We start from the raw sequence: 19,076 nt of genomic DNA, 5'->3' as shown, positions 1-19,076 counted from the left end.
CTATAGAGTTTTCCATTTCTAGTATTTTTGATTGGTTTTTCTTCATTATTTCTATTTCTTACTCATGTCCTGTATTGACCTCCTAATTTCTTTTTTTAAAAAATATTTTATTTATTTGAGAGAGAGAGAACATGCCAGGGCCTCCAGCCACTGCAAACAAACTCCAGATGCATCTGGCTTACATGGGTCCTGGAGAATCAAACTGGAATCCTTTGGCTTTGCAGGCAAATGCCTTAACCACTTAACCACTAAACCATCAGCTCCTCACCTCCTTATTTCATTAAATTGGTTTCCTGTGTTTTCTTGGCATCTCTTCAGGAATTCTTTTTTCTTCTTCTTTGATTCCTTTGGTTTCTTTGGATATAGGTAAAATCATTCTTTTGAAATCTTTGTCAGGCATTTCATCTAAATCAGTCTCACTGGAGGTCATTTTTTATGGATTTATAATTTTTGGTGGAATTATATTATCTGACATTTTGTGTTTCTCATATTAAAATGAAGAGATTTTTGCATTTTGGGTTAATTTGATGCTTGGGTTTTCTAATTATTCACTGTTTTCTTAGATGTATAAATCTAATGTTATATGTCTTCAGGGTACAAGCTTAAAGTGCTATGTGTGGCTCTTATATGTACTCCCAGAGTACCACCAGAAGTGACCCTAAGTGTTGGGTTTGTCTGCTATGAAAGTATTCTAGTAGGCTGGGTGGAGCAAGATACAGGCAAATTATAAAATTCAACTGACAATATACACATTCAATCAAAACCAGCAAGGAGTATTTATGTAAGAGTGTATATTAAAGCAACAGATAATCTAACAAAAAAGTCCCTAAGAGTGTGTGTTGCCCCATGCCCTTAATCCTGTCAACTGGGAGGCTGAGATTTCTGGTCTATTAATGGTTCCAGGTCAGCCTGGAGCTGACTAAGACTCTGCTGCCAAGAAGGAAAGATGAATAAGAAGGCAAAGGCACTATAAATCAGGAAGCAACAAAGGACAACCCCAAAATACAACTTATTTAAGAATGGCAAAGCCAATCATCAATCAAATCTAACATACAACCTGCCCTGACAAGGAAAGTGTGATTAGCACTTTCAATGCAGGCCTATATATCAAGCTTTGGGGCAGGTAGTGAACTGGTGCAAGTAGGTCCTATTACCTTTTGGGATGGCTTCAGTCTCACCTATGCTGTGTGTCCTCTTGGATCCGTCTTACTGCACTATGGGCTTGTCTGGGCTAGCTAGGTTCACTGTTCTGATTGCCTGTGCTGGGTGCTGTGTAGCTGAGTTCCCTTCCCAGGTCTCCAGTGGTGCTGGCAGTTGGGGGAGGGGAGGCTGTAAAGGGTGCCTGAAGTTGTACTGGAGCTGTGTAGCTGGTCCCTGTGATCTTCTTCCTCATGACCTGCTCAGCTGGTCTTTGCTACATTCCTCTTCAGGTTTATTGGCTTTCCCAGGAGGCTGGTGTGAGTGGGAAATCCCTTCATCTGGCTTCTCCTGTGGCTCCTATAGAGCCAAGCAGACTAGCACTACAGCAGAAGCCAATTCTGGCTGGTTTCTTGCTTGCTAGAAACTCTGGGCCCTTCCTCTTCTCTGCTGAGATTGATAATTCCTTTTACACCCCCACTTTTCAGTAGAAAGGGTGTATTTTGCTGTTTTACTACTTATCTATTTATTGCCCCCCGCCCAGGCTGCTTTAGTGTGACTACAGGCCCCCATCTTACATGGAAGTCGCCCCCTCTCCCTTTATTTTTCTTTTAAGTGGGATCTCTCATGGGCTTGAAGTTTAAGTAGGCTAGACTGGCTAGCCAACAAACCCCAGCAATCTGCCTGTCTCTGTCTTCCAGCACTGAGAATGCAGACAGGTACCACCATGCTTGGGTTTTCTTGTGAGTTCTGGGACTCAAGCTCGAGTTCTCATGCCTGCATGTACTTTCCCAAGGTTCCCAACCTCATTACTTCTTTTTTTTTTTTTTTATTGATTTATATTTGTTTATTTGAGAGAAAGAGAACAAGACCGAGAGAGAAAAAATGGGCATGCCAGGACCTACAACAGATGCAAACAAACTTCAGACCCATGTGCCACCTTGTGCATCTGGCTTATGTGGGTCCTGGGAAATTGAATCTGGATCCTTTGGCTTTGCAGGCAAGTGCTTTAACTACTAAGCCACATCTTCAGCCCTTCTCATTACTTATTAAGTGAGGTTATATTAACTTGTCCAAGCTAACCTCAAACTTGAAATACTCCTGCCCCAGACTCCTGAAGAGCTAAGATGATAGGTATGTGCCACTGTGCTTTTTGCAAAAATTTCCTTTCAGGAGTTCCCTGCATGGTAGCTATTTAGATTGTACACTGCACATCCACACATTTACATCACAGTCCTGCACAGTAGATTTTAGATTTATTTTATTAGCTTTCTAAGATGCACAATGGCTCCATTCCTACCATCTCTGAAACTGAGATATACTTGATGTACAGTGGCTTCCTTCACAGTGTGAGCAACCGTGATAGCATGCCATTGCTATCAAAAGGTAGCAAGTATATGGCAGAACTGATATTTGAAGCTAGCAAAACAAACCCCAGTTACCATTTAATGCACAGGGGTACAAGCCTCAATTGTGGAGGTACTTCTTTTTTTCCTGTTTTTTGTTGTTGTTGTTTGTTTGTTTGTTTGTTGTTTGTTTTTCAAGGTAGGGTCTCCCGCTGGCCCAAGCTGACCTGGAATTCACTAGGTAGTCTCAGGCTGGCCTCAGATTCATTGCGATCCTTCTACCTCAGCCTCCCGAGTGCTGGGATTAAAGGCGTGTGCTGCCACACCTGTTTTTTTTCCCCCTTTTATATTTGACAATTTCATACAAGTATATAATGTGTTTTGATCATCCCCATTACCCTCTTGTCCTCCTCACACTTCCACTAAACACCTACTCATTTGCAACTCAGCCTCTTTCTACTTTCATGTCTTTTTTTGTGACCCACTGAGATAAATTGGAATTACTTATATGCACATGAATGGGTTTATTTACTGGATTGTGGGCGATTTACCACTGGCTACACCACTGAAGAACATGGCTACCTCTCCCCCAGTAACCATTAACTCTAAATAACTCCCCATTACCATACCTCCATCATAAAACATTGACGGGCTCAGATCTTGTGCAGGTAACTACAGTTCTTGTGAGTTCATAAGTGTAATGGCCATGTATTCCTCCCCATCCTCCAGCTCTTACATCCTTTCCTCACCCTCTTTCATGATGTTCTCTGAGCTTTACAGGGGATAGTTTGGATGTCCCTGTTTACAACTGAGCACACAGTGTTACTTACATTAAGGGGCTTCTAGCTGTAGCAATTAAACACACACACACACATACACACACATTTTAGCTGCACGTGGTGGGGCATGCCTTTAATCCTAGCAGTAGGGAGGCAGAGGTAGGAGGATCTCCATGAGTTCAAGGCTAGCCTGAGACTGCATAGTGAATTCCAGGTCAGCCTGAGCTAGAGTGAGACCCTACCTCAAAAAACAAACAAACAAACAAAACATTTTGAGTCAGGCATACTGGAGTATGCCTTTAATCCCAGCACTAGGGAGGCAGAGGTAGGAGGGTCACCATGAGTTCAAGACCAGCCTGGAACTATACAATGAGTTCAAAGCCAGCTTGGGTTAGAGTGAGACCCTGCCTTGGGGGAAAAAATGTTTTTGACCACAATGTTTTAAGTATATGAGGGAGGGGGGGATGAGCAGAAATATGTGGTGAGGTGCATCCAAAGATCTCAGACCCCAACTCCTGGGGAGATGCTAGGACCCACCAACCCTCCCTCCTGCCCAGCTTTTCCTCCTGGAAGAGATGCGAGAGCGTAAGTTCGATGGCTTTGCCCGAACCATACAAAAAGCCTGGCGGCGGCATATAGCAGTCCGGAAGTACGAGGAGATGCGAGAAGAAGGTGAGGCGCCTCAGATAGGAGGCTGTGCCTGAGGACTGGGGGATGAAGGAGAGAGGCCATGACCCTCACCACTACCACCCCCACACATACACGTCTTTACAGCTTCCAACATCCTACTGAACAAGAAGGAACGCAGGCGGAATAGCATCAATCGGAACTTTGTCGGGGATTACCTGGGGCTGGAGGAGCGGCCTGAGCTGAGGCAGTTCCTGGCCAAGAGGGAGCGTGTGGACTTTGCAGACTCAGTTACCAAGTATGACCGCCGCTTCAAGGTAAGGCAGGGACAGGTGTTCCCAGCTGAGATTGTCTCCCTAGCTGAAACATGCCAATGGGGTCCAGACACATCTGTCCACAGGTAAATATACCTAGACTCTATACATCTCTCATCTCAGGCATACCTTCAATGGGCCCAGACAGGTCAGTCCACTGGTATACACTCTATAATAGTAGATACACATGTCCATCATCACACCCTCATAGCCCATACACCCTTATTTACAGGTATATGTATGACCTCCATACATCTCTTACCAAAGGCACACCAGATCCAACTTACTTGACTCATACCATACCACACAGGTCCCCAACATTGTCACCAAGCCCAGAAACTTGCCCTGCCTCCACTTCAGAAGCCCCTGTTTATATTTACCTGAGTGGACATTCTCACATTGCCTATATATCCCACCAGTCTTAGATCTCATCTTTATAATCACCCAGACATCTTTACCAGGCTCAAGTATCTCCACCTGACCATACATCACATTCATGTGCTTAGGACAAGTATATGTGGCCAGGTGATCCATACACCATCACCAAAGGTGCTGTCACCACTGGACCCAGACAACACCCTTCCATCAGGCAGGCCCTTTCTTTTATTCCTTCTGTTTCTCATGTATAACTTAATAATTCACATACCTTACCCTGGAGGGACCTCCAAGTCACCTGACCTGCTCAAGTCACCTGACCCAATCCTGGTACCTAGGTTGATCTTCATGGGCTAAGGCTGTCCATGTCCTGAACTCCAGTCATAGACTCTGGCCCTGCCATCCCCACAGCCTATCAAACGGGACTTGATCCTGACCCCCAAGTGTGTGTATGTGATTGGGCGAGAGAAAGTGAAGAAGGGACCTGAGAAGGGCCAGGTTTGTGAAGTCTTGAAGAAGAAGCTGGAGATCCAGGCCCTGCGAGGGGTGTCTCTCAGGTGAGGCCAGGCCCCTATCTCTCCCAAGTCACCCTCACCTGTCCCTTGTGATCCTGAGCTGTGCTAGTAGTTGTTGCACCACATTAGCCTGAATAGTCTTACCAGCTGATATACCTGTAGCCTCATGATCTTTGTTCATTTACCTGTTTAGTTAGTTTGCAGTGTGTGCATCTGTGGATGTGTGTTCATACATGTACAGGTGTATATGTGTGTAGATGCACATGTGCATGTGGAGGCCAGAAGGCAATCTCATGTGTTTACCTTCATCTGTTTTTTTGAGACAGGGTCTCTCATTGGCCTGGGTCTTAACAAATAGGCTACATTGGCTGGTCAGTAAGCTCCAGAAATCCTCCTGTTTCCACCTCCACATTTCTGTGATTACAGGCCTGTGCTGCTGTGCCTGGCATTTTTATATGTGTGTTAGGAATCAAATTCAGGTCCTAATGGTTGCAATGCAAGTACTTTACCCACTGAGCTATCTCCCCAGCACCAACATGATCTTTATGTGTTTCTAACATAAAGTTCTGTCTGTCCCCCTTCCTTCCTTTCCTTTTTTTTTTCATGGTAGGGTCTCACTCTAACCCAGGCTGACTAGAATTCACTATATAGTCTCAGGGTGGCCTCAAACTTCTGGTGATCCTTCTACCTCTGCCTCCTTTTAGTGCTGGGATTAAAGGCATGTGCCACCGTGCCAGGTTCATCTTATTTTTATTTTTTACATAAAAATGTATTTGTGTATTTTTACCTCGACAAACCAAAATAAATAAATAAAATAAAAGTATTTGTGGGCTGGTGAGATGGATTAGTGGTCAAGGTGCTTGCCTGCAAAGCCAAAGGAACCAAGTTTGATTCCCCAGGACCCACGTAAGCCAGATGCACAAAGTGCCACTGCATCTGGAATTTGCAGTGGCTAGAGGCCTGGTGCACCCATTTTCTCTCTCTCTCTCTCTCTTTCTCTCTCTCCCTCTCTCTCTCAAGCCAATAAACAAAAAATTAGATGCATCTGTGTATGCATGTGCGCATAAATACCACCACAATATTCTTTTACCACTGCATGCAAATACCAGACTAGCTTTATGTGGGTGGCTGGGAATTGAACCTGGGCCATCAGGCCTTGCAAGCAAACACCTCTCTAGTCCCTTCTCCTTAACTTTTTTTTCAATATTTTGTTTATTTTTTTATTTATTTGAAAGTGGCAGAGAGAGAGAGAGAATGGGCACACCAAGGCCTCCAGTCACTGCAAACGAACTCCAGACATGTGTGTCCCCTTGTGCATCTGGCTAATGTGGGTCCTGGGGAATCGAGCCTCAAACCAGGGTCCTTAGGCTTCACAAGTGCTTAACTGCTAAGCCATCTCTCCAGCCCTCCTTAACCTTTTAAAAATATTTTTATTAGATATGGGCATATTTATTATGTAAACATCACATGTTGGTACCACATTTTCCCTCCTCCCTTCCCCTTTTCTGAATAGGCTTTCCTTGTTAGGGATGCAGGTCAACCCATGGGGATTGTGGGTCATGCATATGAGGGTGAGAGTGGTATTGTCTCTGTGCAAAATGTCCCAACTTGAGGCTTTAACAGTCTTTCCACCACACCTTCTGCAAAATTCCCTGAGCCATGTTGGGAGCATTTTAAGTCTACTTCATAATGGACACTTAGGAGCCTCTGGATCTCTGGTTTGGTAGGTGTTGAGTGTCCAAATTGTCTATCTGCATCACCCTCATGCTGATATCATATTCACTAAGAAAGCAGCACTCTTGCTCATTTGGAGTGCACTGGGTCATTTATCTCCTCAGGTCCAGCTCCCATCTGAAAAAAGAAGCAGATTCCCCAACAGAGAGTGAAGTCAGCACTGGTTAAATGGGATAACCATTATTAATTTAAAGGGTGTACACCCTCTTATAGCCTAAGGTTAATGGGAACTTGACATTGGAAAGCAGAATCATTATCTGAATATGATTCTGACTTGTTTCCTAGTTCCACATATGGGTTCCTTCCCACTGAGAAGATCTATTAGCCAATCCAAGAGCAGGTGGTTACCCACCATGGCTGTGTGCCACTATTGCACTTGTGTGAACATCACATCAGGTTGTTTGCTTCTGAGTTACTTAGACTTTGAGTTGCTAGGACAGATGTTGGCCACTTTCCCCCAGTAGCTAATGTAGCACCTTCCAGTAATTGATGGGCTACTTGTCTGGGGACTGGCTCTCCTCTGGATTCCAACGTGCCAAAAGCATATGGCATCTTCAGCAGTAGGGTCTTACCATTAACCTATGGTGGGTAATCAAGTGCTCTGACAGAAGTCTGTCTTGTTTGTCTTGGGAGATCTAGTTGGTCTCTCTGATCAACAGATTATTGTGGATGTAGACCACATCCTGGTACAGGGAATCATAGGTTGGCACCAAGGGAAAAGAAAAAATAAAGAGAAGAAAGAGAAACAGGAGAAATTTGAGGTTAGGTTTTGTCTCACCATCTCCAGGGTCCTTTGATTCAGGTGCTCCCCCTAAGGTTCTCTTGAGGGTTCCACCTTTTAGTCTGACTTCCAGGATATAGGATTCCATGGTACCAGTTCAATTTGGGTTCAGTTTTGTGTCCCTCCACTTTTTCCCTTCCCCCAAGCCCTACCTTCCCTATTGCCCAAGCCTCAAGATGCTATTCAGGTATGTCAGCAACTTAGGCTGATCCAGGTTAGCAACTGCAGATGAGTAAGACCATGCTATGGCTGTCTTTTTGTGATTGTGTGAGTTCACTTAGAATGATCTGTTCCAAGTTCGACCGTTTATCTACAAATTTCAATGTGTCATTTTTTTCTCACTGCTGAGTAGAATTCCATTGTGTAGATATACCACATTTTGGTTATCCATTCATCCAATGATGGGCACCTGGGTTGATTCCAGTTCTTAGCAATTATGAATTGAGCAGATATAAACATGATTGTGCAAATATCTCTGAACTGAGATGCAGAGCTTTTAGGCTAAATGCCCAGTAAGGGAATAACAGGGTCTGTTGGTAACTCTATTTTCATCATTTTAAGGAGTCTCCATATTGGTTTCCATAGTGGTTGTACCAGCTTACATTCCCACCAACAGTGAATGAGTGTTCCTATTTCCCCACATCCTCACCAACATTTGTTTTCATATGATTTTTTAAAATATTTTAATTTTATTTCCTTATTTGAAAGAGGGAGAGAGAGAGAGAAAAAAAAGTGGGTGTGCCAGGGCCTCCAGCCATTGCAAACAAACTCCAGATGTACATAGCCCCTTGTGCATGTGACTAACATGGGTCCTGGGGAATTGAACCAGAGTCCTTTGGTTTTGCAGGCAAATGCCTTAATCACTAAGTAATCCCTCCAGCCCTCATTTGATTTGTTAATGTTTGCAATCCTTACTGGTGTAAGGTGGAATCTCGCTTACCATTTGCATTTCCCTAATGGTTAGAAATGTTGAACATTTTCTTAAGTGTGTGGTAGCCATTTGTAATTCTTCCTCTGAGAACTCCCTATTTAGTTCTCTGCCCCACTTTTGGAGTGGGTTGTTTGATTTTTTTTTATTGTTTGTTTTTTTTTTAGCTATCTGTATATGCTAAATATTAGGCTTCTGTCAGTGGTATAGATATAGCTAGCAAAGATTTTCTCACATTCAGTGGGCAATATATTGGCTTTGCTTATGGTATGTTTGTGCAAAAGCATTTTAGCTTCATGAGATCCCATCTGCTGAGTGCTTGTTTTATTTCTTGGACTACTGGGGTTTTGTTAGCAGTCCTATATCATGGAGAGTTTCTCCTCATATTTTTTCTTCCATTAGTTGAAGAGTGTTAGGTCTTATATTGAGGTCTTTAATCCATTTGGACTTGATTTTTGTGTATGGTGAAATTAGTGAGTCTAATTTCATTTTTCTACATATGGTCATCCAATTTGTCCAACATCATTTGTTGAAGATGCTGTCTTTTCTCCAGTCTACATTATTGATATCTTTGTCAAAAATCAAGTAGCTATAGTTACTTGACCTAAGGTCTGGGTCTTCAATTCTGTTCCATTGGTCTATATGTCTGTTTTTATTCTGGTACCATGCTATTTTTGTCACTATGGCTTTGTCATATAGCTTTAGATCTGGTATGTCACCAGAGGTGTTTTTTGTTTTGTTTTTTTTTTAATCCTGAGAATATGTTTGGATATCCATGGCATTCTGCCATTCCATATGAATTTTGAAATCATTTTTTCAATCTCTGTGAAGAATGATACTGGTATTTTTATTGGTATTGTGTAAAATCTGTATATTGCTTTTGGTAGAATTGCCATTTTCACAATATTAATTCTACCTATCCAGGAGTATGAGAGGTCTTTCCATCTTCTCAAGTCCTCCTTGATTTCTTTCTTGAGTACTTTTATGTTTTCATTATATAAGCCTTTTCACATCCTTGGTTAGTATTATTCCAAGGTATTTAATTTTTTTGTTGCTATAGAAAATGGGACAGCCTCACTGATCTCTTTCTCTGTGTATTTGTCCCTTGCATATAAAAAAGCTACTTATTTTTGTGCATTGATTTTTTTTTAAAAGAAATCAGTTTTTTTTAATTTTTTTTCATTTTTTATTTATTTATTTGAGAGCGGCAGACATAGAGAGAAAGACAGATAGAGGGAGAGAGAGAGAATGGGCACGCCAGGGCTTCCAGCCACTGCAAACGAACTCCAGACGCGTGCGCCCCCTTGTGCATCTGGCTAACGTGGGTCCTGGGGAACCGAGCCTCGAACCGGGGTCCTTAGGCTTCACAGGCAAGCGCTTAACCGCTAAGCCATCTCTCCAGCCCTGTGCATTGATTTTTGTATCCTGCCACGTGCTGAAGGAATTTATCACCTTTAGAAGTTTTGAGATGGAGACTTTCGGGTCAGTTATATATAGGATCACATCATCTGCAAACAGGGATAACTTGACTTCTTCCTTTCCAATTTGAATCCCTTTTATTTCTTTCTCCTATATTATTGCTTGGGCTAGTATTTCTAGTACTATGTTGAAGAGCAGTGGTGAGAGTGGGCACCCCTGTCTTGTTCCTGATCTCAGTGGGAACTCCTTGAGTTTTTCCCCATTAAGTATTATTTGGGCTTTAGGAGCTTTATATATAGCCTTTATTGTGTTAAGATATAAACCCTCCATGCCTAGTCTCTCCAGTGTTTTGATCATGAAGTGGTGTTGTATTTTGTCAAAGGCCTTCTCTGCATCAATGGAGATGATCATGTGGTTCTTGTGGCTCAGGTTATTTATGTGGTGTAGTATGTTGACCGATTTCTGTGTGTTAAACCATCCCTGCATCCCTGGGATGAAGCCTACTTGATCAAAATGGATAATGCTTTTGATGTGTTGTTGAATTCAGTTTGCAAGGATTTTGTTGGATCTTTGTATCTAAGTTCATTAGGAATATAGGCCTATAGTTTTCTTTCCTTGTGCATCTCTGTCTGGTTTTGGTATTAGGGTGGTGCTGGCTTCATAAAAGGAGTAGGGGAGGATTCCCTGGTCTCTCATTATACAGAACAGTTTGAGAAAAATTGGTTTTAGTTCTTCAATGAAGGTTTGATAGAATTCAACTGAGAATCCATCTGGTCCTGGACTTTTCTTTTGGGGGAGGTTTTTGATTTCCTTTTCAATCTCCATGGATGTGATAGTTTTTTTTTAGGAGATTAGTCTGCTCTGAGTGAGTGTCATTTTTGTAGGTGGTATGTGTTTAGGAATTCATCCATGTCTGTCAGATTATTTAATTTTGTGGAGTAGAGGTTTTGGAAGTGTGCCCGGATGATTCTTCCAATTTCATTGATGTCTGTTGTGATCTCCTTTTTCACTTCTAATTTTGTTAATTTGAGCTTCTATTTTTTTTTTTTTTTGCTTGATCAATTTGGCCAGGGGTTTATCAATTTTGTTTATTTTTTTCAAAGAACCAGCTCTTCCTTTTATCAAATTTTTAAATTGTTTTCTTAGTTTTCAGTTCATTAATTTATGCTCTAATCTTGGTTATTTCTTTCCATCTGGAGCTCTTTGGGTTGGATTCTTCTTGTTTTTCCAGCACCTTTAGGTGGACAGTCAAGTTATTGATTTGGGATCTCTCTGACTTTGTAATGAAGGCATTTAAGGCTATGAATTTTCCCCTTAAGAGTACTTTTGTTGTGTCCCATAAATTTGGGTAGGTTGTGTTTTCATTATCATTCAACTCTAGGAATTTCACAATTTCTTTTTTAAATTTCTTTCATGACCCATTCATTGTTTAAAAGTATGTTACTTAATCACCAGGAGCAGGTGGAGTTATTAATGTGTCTCTGGTTAATTTCTAGCTTTAAAGCATTGTGATCTGACATGTTGCTGGAAGTTACTTCAATTCTCCTGACTTTATCAAAGCATTATTGCATAATATATAATCCATTTTGGAGAAGGTTCTATGGGCTGCTGAGAAGAATGTGTATTCTGTAGAGCTGGGGTGGAAAATTCTATAGATATCTGTTAGGTCTAGTTGATCTATGATGTTGTTGAGCTCTATTATTTCTCTGTTGATTTTCTGCTTGGATGATCTGTCTATTGATGATAGTGGAGCATTGTAGTTTCCAACTATGATGGCATTGGTGTTTATTTCTGTTTTATTGTTGAGTAGATTTTGTTTTATAAACTATAGTGCCCCTATGTGTGGCACATATATATTTATGATTGTGATGTACTCATGTTGGATCATTCCCCAGATGAGTAAGAAGTGACCTTCTTTGTCTTTTTTGATTACTTTTGGTCTGAAGTCTATTTTATCAGGTATTAATATGGAAATATCAACTTGTTTTTTATTTCCATTTGCTTGGAATATTATTTCCCACCTTTCACCCTGAGGCGGTGTCTATCTTTAGTGGTGAGGTGGGTTTCTTGAAGACAGCAGATAGAAGGGCTCAGTTTTATTATCCATCCTGATAACCTGTGTCTTTTGATGGGTGAGTGAAGTCCATTAATATTTAAGGTTATTTACTATGAGGTTTGAATTAATTCCTGCCATGATGAGGTATTTTATGGGGTTTGGCACTTTCTTGTGTGTTGTACTATTTTGAGCCTGGTCTATTTTGGTTAGTGTGATCTTCTTGTTAGCTCTTGAGATTTGTTGTTGACTCTTCTATGTGGAGTATACCCTCAAGTATTTTCTGAACATTTGGCATTGTGTTCACATAATCATAGAATTGACTCTTTCATGAAAAGTTTTTCTTTCATCATCTATTATGAGGGATATTTTTGCTGGGCAAACTAGCTTGGGTTGGAAGCCATAGTTTTTCAGACTTTGAAATGTTCCATTCTAGGCCCTTCTGGCTTTCAGGGTTTCCATTGAGAAATCTGATGTAATTCTGATGGGATTGCCTTTATATGTTGTGAATTGTTTCTCTCTTGCTCATTTTAACACTCTGTCTTTGTTTTTGTTGTTAAGAGTTTTAGCTATGATGTGTCTTGGAGAGTATCTTCTTTAGTCCTGTCTGTTTGGTGCTCTGTGTATCTGGATGGGCCTCTCTGAGAGATTTGGAAATTTCTCTTCAATACTTTTGTTGAATATGATCTCTATGCCTCTGTCCTGGGTTTCGTCTCATTCTGGTATACCCATGATCCAGATATTTGGTCATTTTAGAGTGTCCCACAGTTCCCTTGTATTCTGTTCACTTGATTTTTTTTTTTTAATTTAGCAAGGTTTTTGGCCTCCCAATAAATTTCTTCTGTCTTATCTTCTAGGTCAGAGGTGCTATCTTCCACAAGAGTAACTCTCTTGGTGAGGGGTTCTAGAGAGGTTTTTATAATTTGTATTTGATTTTCATTTTCTGTTGTGTTATTTTGTATCATGTCCATCCTTTTTTTTTTTTTTTTCTTTTTTTGAGGTAGGGTTTCACTCTAACTCAGGCTGACCTGGAATTTACTATGTAGTCTCAGGGTGGCCTTGAACTCATGGTGATCCTCCTACCTCTGCCTCCCGAGTGCTGGGATTAAAGGTGTGTGCTACCACGCCTGGCTCTTTTTTGAGGTATGATTTCAATTCTAGTTCTGAATCTAGAGCTCCCTAATTCAGCTAGACTACCTGGTCAGGGAACCCCAGGAATTCTCTTATTTCCACCTCCCCAGTGCTGCTGGAATTACAAGTATGCACCACAGTGGCTGGCTTTCATACCCAGCTCTATTCCCTTCCTTTGTGCCTTTCTTCCCTCCCTCCCTTCCTTCCTTCTTTCTTTTATTTTATTTCTTGTTTTCTTTCTGCAGGGTCTCACTCTAGCTCAGGCTGACCTGGAATTCACCATGTAGTCTCAGGGTGGCCACCATGCCCACCTCCTAGACATTTTCTTTAGTGGTAAAGCCACTGGTAAATTACACATGCTCTGGTTAATACTTCAGTGAGTCACACAACACATCTACAAGGGGAAAAAAAGACATCAAAGTAAAAGAGGGTCTAGTTGGAACGAAAAAGAGGTTCAGTGAAAGAGGGATGGGGAGTAGGTCAAGAGAAGGTAATGGAAGATTATGGCCAAAATATATTTTATATACATTTTATATACAAAATACATTTTCATATATATGAAAATTGTCAATAAAGGGCTAGTGAAATATAGCTTAGTGATAGAGTGCTTGCCTAGCATGTGCTAAAGTTCAATCCCCAGGGCCTCTAAACTTTGCCAGTAAAAATGTTTAAAAAAATGGCTGTGTGTGGTCACACATGTCTTTAGTCCAGCACAGGGGAGGCAGAGGCAGGCAGATAACGATGTGAGTTTGAGGCCAGCCTGGAACTACAGAGTAAGTGAGACCCTACCTGGAAAAAAAATACAACAAAAAAAGTAAAATAAAATAAGTACATGTTAAATAAAATTAAAAAGGTTCTGTCCCCCTTGCTGTATGTTATTTTGCCCATTCCAATTACCACCTACCCTGTCTTCTCCTCCCACATAAACCTGAGTCCTTATCTGTTGAAACCCCACAAGTCAGCTCTTTCTCCACCATCACCTGTCACCCTCCTGTCTCCCCAGCACACGACAGGATGACTTCTTTATCCTCCAAGAAGACACCACAGACAGCTTCCTGGAGAGCGTCTTTAAGACTGAACTCATCAGCCTCTTATGCAAGCGCTTTGAGGAGGCAACCGGGAGGCCCCTACCCCTCACCTTCAGCGATGCGTATGCACCATCCCCAGCCTGGCCTAGGCACAATGCCCCACCTTCCATCCCAGGGACCCCAGAGACTTTAAGGGTAAGGTAGGGGAAGAGGGATCACAGCAGGCACCCACAAGCTCCTTCCTCTCGCCCCCAGACTACAGTTCAGGGTGAAGAAGGAAGGCTGGGGTGGAGGCAGCACACGTAGTGTCACCTTCACCCGTGGCTCCAGAGATGTGGCTGTGCTCAAGGCTGGTGGCCGGGTGCTCACGGTCAGCGTGGGGGATGGGCTGCCCAAGAGCTCTAGTGAGTATACATGGATGGAGCGTGTCCTGTAGTGGGCGGAGCTAATGAGAACCAGTTAAAGCTACAGGGGACTGAGCCAGTGAAGTTGGTCAAAAGTGAACAGGGCTATGCAGGAGCAGGGTCCAAAGATAAATGGAGGGCAGGACCTTAGAGAAATGACCAAAGAAACTAAACCTTCATGCCTAGAGTCCCAGCACTCTGGAGGCTCAGGTAGGAAGATCCCTGTGAATTCGAGCCAGCCTGAGCTAGAGTGAGTCCCTCAAAAGAGAAAGAAAGAAAAAGTGGAGAGGTGTAGCCAGAGAAACAACCCTAGAGCTGCCAACAGATGGAAGCACTTATCCTAGAGTGGAATAATACAAGGACTAGGGTTAGTAAGCTGCGTGGCCAGGAGGGTGGAGTCAGTTCTTAGGTAGAGCCACTGTGCCACAACTAAAATGGGAGAAAGGATGAGACTGAAGTGGCGTGGTCTTGGATGGAACAGAGTGCAAGGGATTTGGAAGCATGGCCAAGGATCTAGTCTAGTCTCTCCACTACACACATCTCTACCTTGTTTCCCTCTTCTAGAGCCTACAAGAAAGGGAATGACCCAGGGAAGACCCAGAAGGTCAGCCCAGGCCCCCACCAGGGTTGCCCCTGGTCTCCCCAGAGGTGAGGACATTCCCCTCAGTGTCTTCCTTTGCTTCTTATGGACCCCAGGGTCTAAGTTCAGACCTACTGTTCATAGCATTTAACAAGCACAGTGGTTGTCTTCTCTATCCAGAATTCACCGTAGCTCCCCATTTTCTACAAGATACAAGCTAAGTTTAATTGGGTGTACAAAGCTCTTTAAGATCTCATTTTAGCTAGGCTCTGACCTCTCCTCCTCTCCCATTCTATAATCCTATGGTGCAAACTATATTATATTGTACCAATTCAACAAAATTTATTCTTACTTTCAAGTCTTTGCTTACACTGTCTCAAAAATTTTCACAGTTGAGTGCTTGCTCATCCTCCACACCCCACACTCAAATGCCCTCCTAAAGGGGTACTATCTCCTTATCAAGCTTCCCTCTAGGTCTTCCTATCTCCAGGGCCCCTCCCTTAGAGCTAGTCCTGACCACACTGTGTTAAGGGTAACTGTCTCTTCTTTCTGACTGGAAACTTCGAGCTAAGTCTGCAAATACAGCTACTCCCTGACAAATATCTTCATCTTTGCTTCCATCATAGGCTTGGACCGAAATGGGGTGCCTCCTTCTGCCAGAGGGGGACCCTTGTCCCTGGACATCACATCTGGAAGGAGTTCCCAGAAGCCTCCCCAGGGTCCTCCATCCTCAACTCTGGGAGCTAGTAGACGTCCCAGGGCACCGCAAGCCTCAGAACATAACACAGAATTCCTCAATGTTCCTGACCAGGGTGTTGCAGGGTAGGTAATAGGAGCAGTCTCTGGAAGTGAGTAGGGGGTAGGAGAATGCCTAGGGATGTGCTAAACTCCTTCTTGTCCTCTGCAGAATGCACAGGAAGCGAAGTGTAGGGCAGAGACCTGTGCCCGGTGTGGGCTGGCCCAAGCCCCAGCCACGGATACATGGCCCCAGATGCCGAGCACTGTACCAGTATGTAGGCCAAGATGTGGATGAGCTAAGCTTCAATGTGAATGAGGTCATCGAGATCCTCATGGAAGGTGTGTTAGAACACTTACACCACCAGTCAGCCTCCCATTACTGCATGGCCTTCACATCCATAGAACAACAGTGACCTTGGACTGGGGAGATAATTCAGTGGATAAAGCACTTTCTGTACAAGCATGAGGATCTGAGTTCCAATCCCCAGAGACCCTGTAGAGCCAGACACTGTAGCAAGTCTCTGTAATCCTATCATGTATACATCAAGATGGGAGGCAGAGACAGGAGAATCTCACAGAAAATTACAGGCCTGGTAAACAACCAGGGAGATTCTGCCTCAAACAAAGTTGGAAAGTGAGGACTGACACCCAAAGGTGTCCTCTGAATTCCACATGCATGTTGTGGCACATGCATACCCACACTCACACCCATGCCAAGAGAGACAGAGAGAGAGAGAGAGAGAAAAGAAAAGAAAAGAAAAAGAAAAAGAAAAAGAAAAAGAAAAAGAAAAAGAAAAAGAAAAAGAAAAAAGAACAGAGGCAACCACCACATACTCCCAGCAGAAATTCCCTGTCTCATGTTGTTGGCTGGATAGTCCTTGCCACCTGTAGAGCAATCAAGAGCTCTGGCCTCATTTCATCACATCTGCTATCAAAGCCTGTTTATTTTGAGACACAGTCTTGCTATATATATATATAACCTCAGATAACCCCAAATTCACAATCTTCATGCCTTAGCCTCCTGAGTACTCAGATAACAGGCATAGCCCTCCACATCCTGATATAGTCTTTTATTTTTTGTTTGTTTGTTTTTCAAGGTAGGGTCCCACTCTAGCTCAGACTGACCTGGAATTCACTCTGTAGTCTCAGGGTAGCCTCAAACTCAGGACAATCCTCCTACCTCTGCCTCCAGAGTACTAGAATAAGAGATGTGCACCACCACACCCAGCTTTTTACTCTGTTGTTGTTGTTCTTGTTGTTGTTGTTTGAAGTCTTGTTTTTCTCTTGTCAAATTATGGCTAATAGAACCAATGTCACAAATCCCTTGTGAATAGGTGCTTGCTTGCAAAGCCTGTCATCCCAGGTTTGATTTCCCCAGTACCCATGTAAAGACACAAAAGAGGGCTCAAACATCTGATGTTCCTTGGCAGCAGCAAGAGACTCTGGTGTACCCAAACATACACACATACATATACATTTAAAAAAAAAGAGAAACAATGGACTGGGTATGTAGCTCAGTCAGTAGAGCATTTGCCTAGCATGCACAAAGTCCTGAGTTCAATCCCCAGCACCACATAAACCGACCCTTGTTGTGCATGCCTGTAATTCCAGTACTTGGGAGGTAGAGGCAGGAGGATCAGGAATTCAAGGTGATCTTCTACACCATGGCAAGCCTTTAATCCCAGCACTTGGGAGGCTGAGATAGGAGCCTGGGCTGCAGTGAGATCTTGCCTCAAAAAAAAAAAGGCCAGCATGGGCAACTTAGCAAGATCCTATCTCAGAATAAAAAGGGACATGAGCAAAAGGCTAGTGATGTAGATCAGTAGAAGAACAATTGTCTGGCATTGGGTCCAATACCCAGTACCTCAATGCACACAGTGGCTCATGCCTATAATCCCAGCATTTGGGAGGTAGAGGCAGGAGGATCAGGAGTTCAAGACCAGTCTTAGCTATGTAGATTTTGGTAACAGCCTGAGCTATATGAGTCCCTGTTTCAGCAAAACACAGAAAATAAAATACTAGATGAATGAAACAGACATAAAATGGGCATGCAGGATTTCTCAAGGGTACACTGAATGCCTCAAGTTCTTCTTCTCTCCCACAGATTCCTCAGGTTGGTGGAAGGGCCGTCTACATGGCAAAGAGGGGCTTTTCCCAGGAAACTACGTGGAGAAGATCTAAGTGGGGGCTTGGGCTCACCCTTCAACTACCCTGCCTGTCTGTCTGCCAGGGAGCCAGGCCCTGTCAGTGAGAGCCTCATTTACTTCAGCTGCATTGACCACAATATTGAGGCCTGTTGCTTCTAGGCCAGTGGAAGCCCTGTGTATGGGAGTTGCTGCCACAGCACCCCTGCTGTCCAAGTCTGTTTCTCTGTGTGCCAAGCAAGATTTACTGCAGAACCTACCTCCCAGCTGCATTGTGTATATGAAATGAAAACATGCCTTTCCCTGAGGCAAAGTGCTGGGCACAGTCTGTGGTTAGGAGGCCTTGACAAGCATGGCTTTACTCCTCTCATTATTGAAGCAATAAATATGTGCCAGGTGAAAGTGGGGAATAAATTACTGAGTGCCTACATTAAGAACTATGCTCTCACACCCTGTGAGATGAGAGCAGGAAAGATCCCAGTTGTGACTTTTTTTGCATGTACTTGTGGCATGCCTGCATATGTGTGTGTGTGTGTGTGTGTGTGTGTGTGTGTGTGTGTGTGTTTGTATGTTTGTGGATGCACATTTGTGTGGAGTGCAGAAGACAACCTCAGGTGTCATCCTCATCTCTTTTTGAGATAAGGTCTCTCATTGGCTTGGAACCCACCAATTAGGCTAGACTGACTAGCCAGTAGACTTCAAAGATCTGCCTGTCTCCACCAATCTAGAGCTGAGATTACAGGCACACCATGCCTAACATTTTTACATGGGCTCTGAAGATGGAACTCAGGTCCTCATGCCTATGAGGTGAACACTTTACTTTACACTTACTTTACTAAGGCCCCAGACTGGTCCAGAATTCCTAGGTTCAAGTGATCCTCATGCCTCAGACTCTGGAGTAGATGGACCATATGTACCTGATACCACACTCAGCTAATGTCCTCATTTTATAGGTGGAAAAATAGAGGCTCAGAGAGGTTCAGCCACTCATCCAAGATTTGAAAGAACAGGCCTGTTATTCATAAATGCCCCCCCAACCAAAT

At 43.1% G+C, this 19,076-nt stretch overlaps 1 protein-coding gene across 2 annotated transcripts in view; it reads left to right on the top strand.

Moving 5' to 3' along the window:
- The window catches only part of Myo1f (myosin IF), an 81,433-nt gene extending 62,963 nt beyond the window's left edge, over positions 1-18,470 (top strand). For both annotated transcript variants that reach the window (XM_045148926.1, XM_045148927.1), the window contains exons 20-28: positions 3,820-3,934; positions 4,037-4,206; positions 4,990-5,135; positions 14,143-14,289; positions 14,423-14,571; positions 15,136-15,219; positions 15,778-15,973; positions 16,059-16,228; positions 17,994-18,470. In XM_045148926.1, the coding sequence (XP_045004861.1) occupies positions 3,820-3,934; positions 4,037-4,206; positions 4,990-5,135; positions 14,143-14,289; positions 14,423-14,571; positions 15,136-15,219; positions 15,778-15,973; positions 16,059-16,228; positions 17,994-18,070 (1,254 nt within the window). In that variant the 3' untranslated portion in view covers positions 18,071-18,470. The remainder of the gene's footprint in view (positions 1-3,819; positions 3,935-4,036; positions 4,207-4,989; positions 5,136-14,142; positions 14,290-14,422; positions 14,572-15,135; positions 15,220-15,777; positions 15,974-16,058; positions 16,229-17,993) is intronic.
- Positions 18,471-19,076: the final 606 nt, after the last annotated feature.

The sequence above is a fragment of the Jaculus jaculus genome, chromosome 5, assembly GCF_020740685.1.
Source record: "Jaculus jaculus isolate mJacJac1 chromosome 5, mJacJac1.mat.Y.cur, whole genome shotgun sequence".
Classification (NCBI taxonomy): domain Eukaryota; kingdom Metazoa; phylum Chordata; class Mammalia; order Rodentia; family Dipodidae; genus Jaculus; species Jaculus jaculus.
This window is presented reverse-complemented; position numbering and strand designations above follow the sequence as displayed.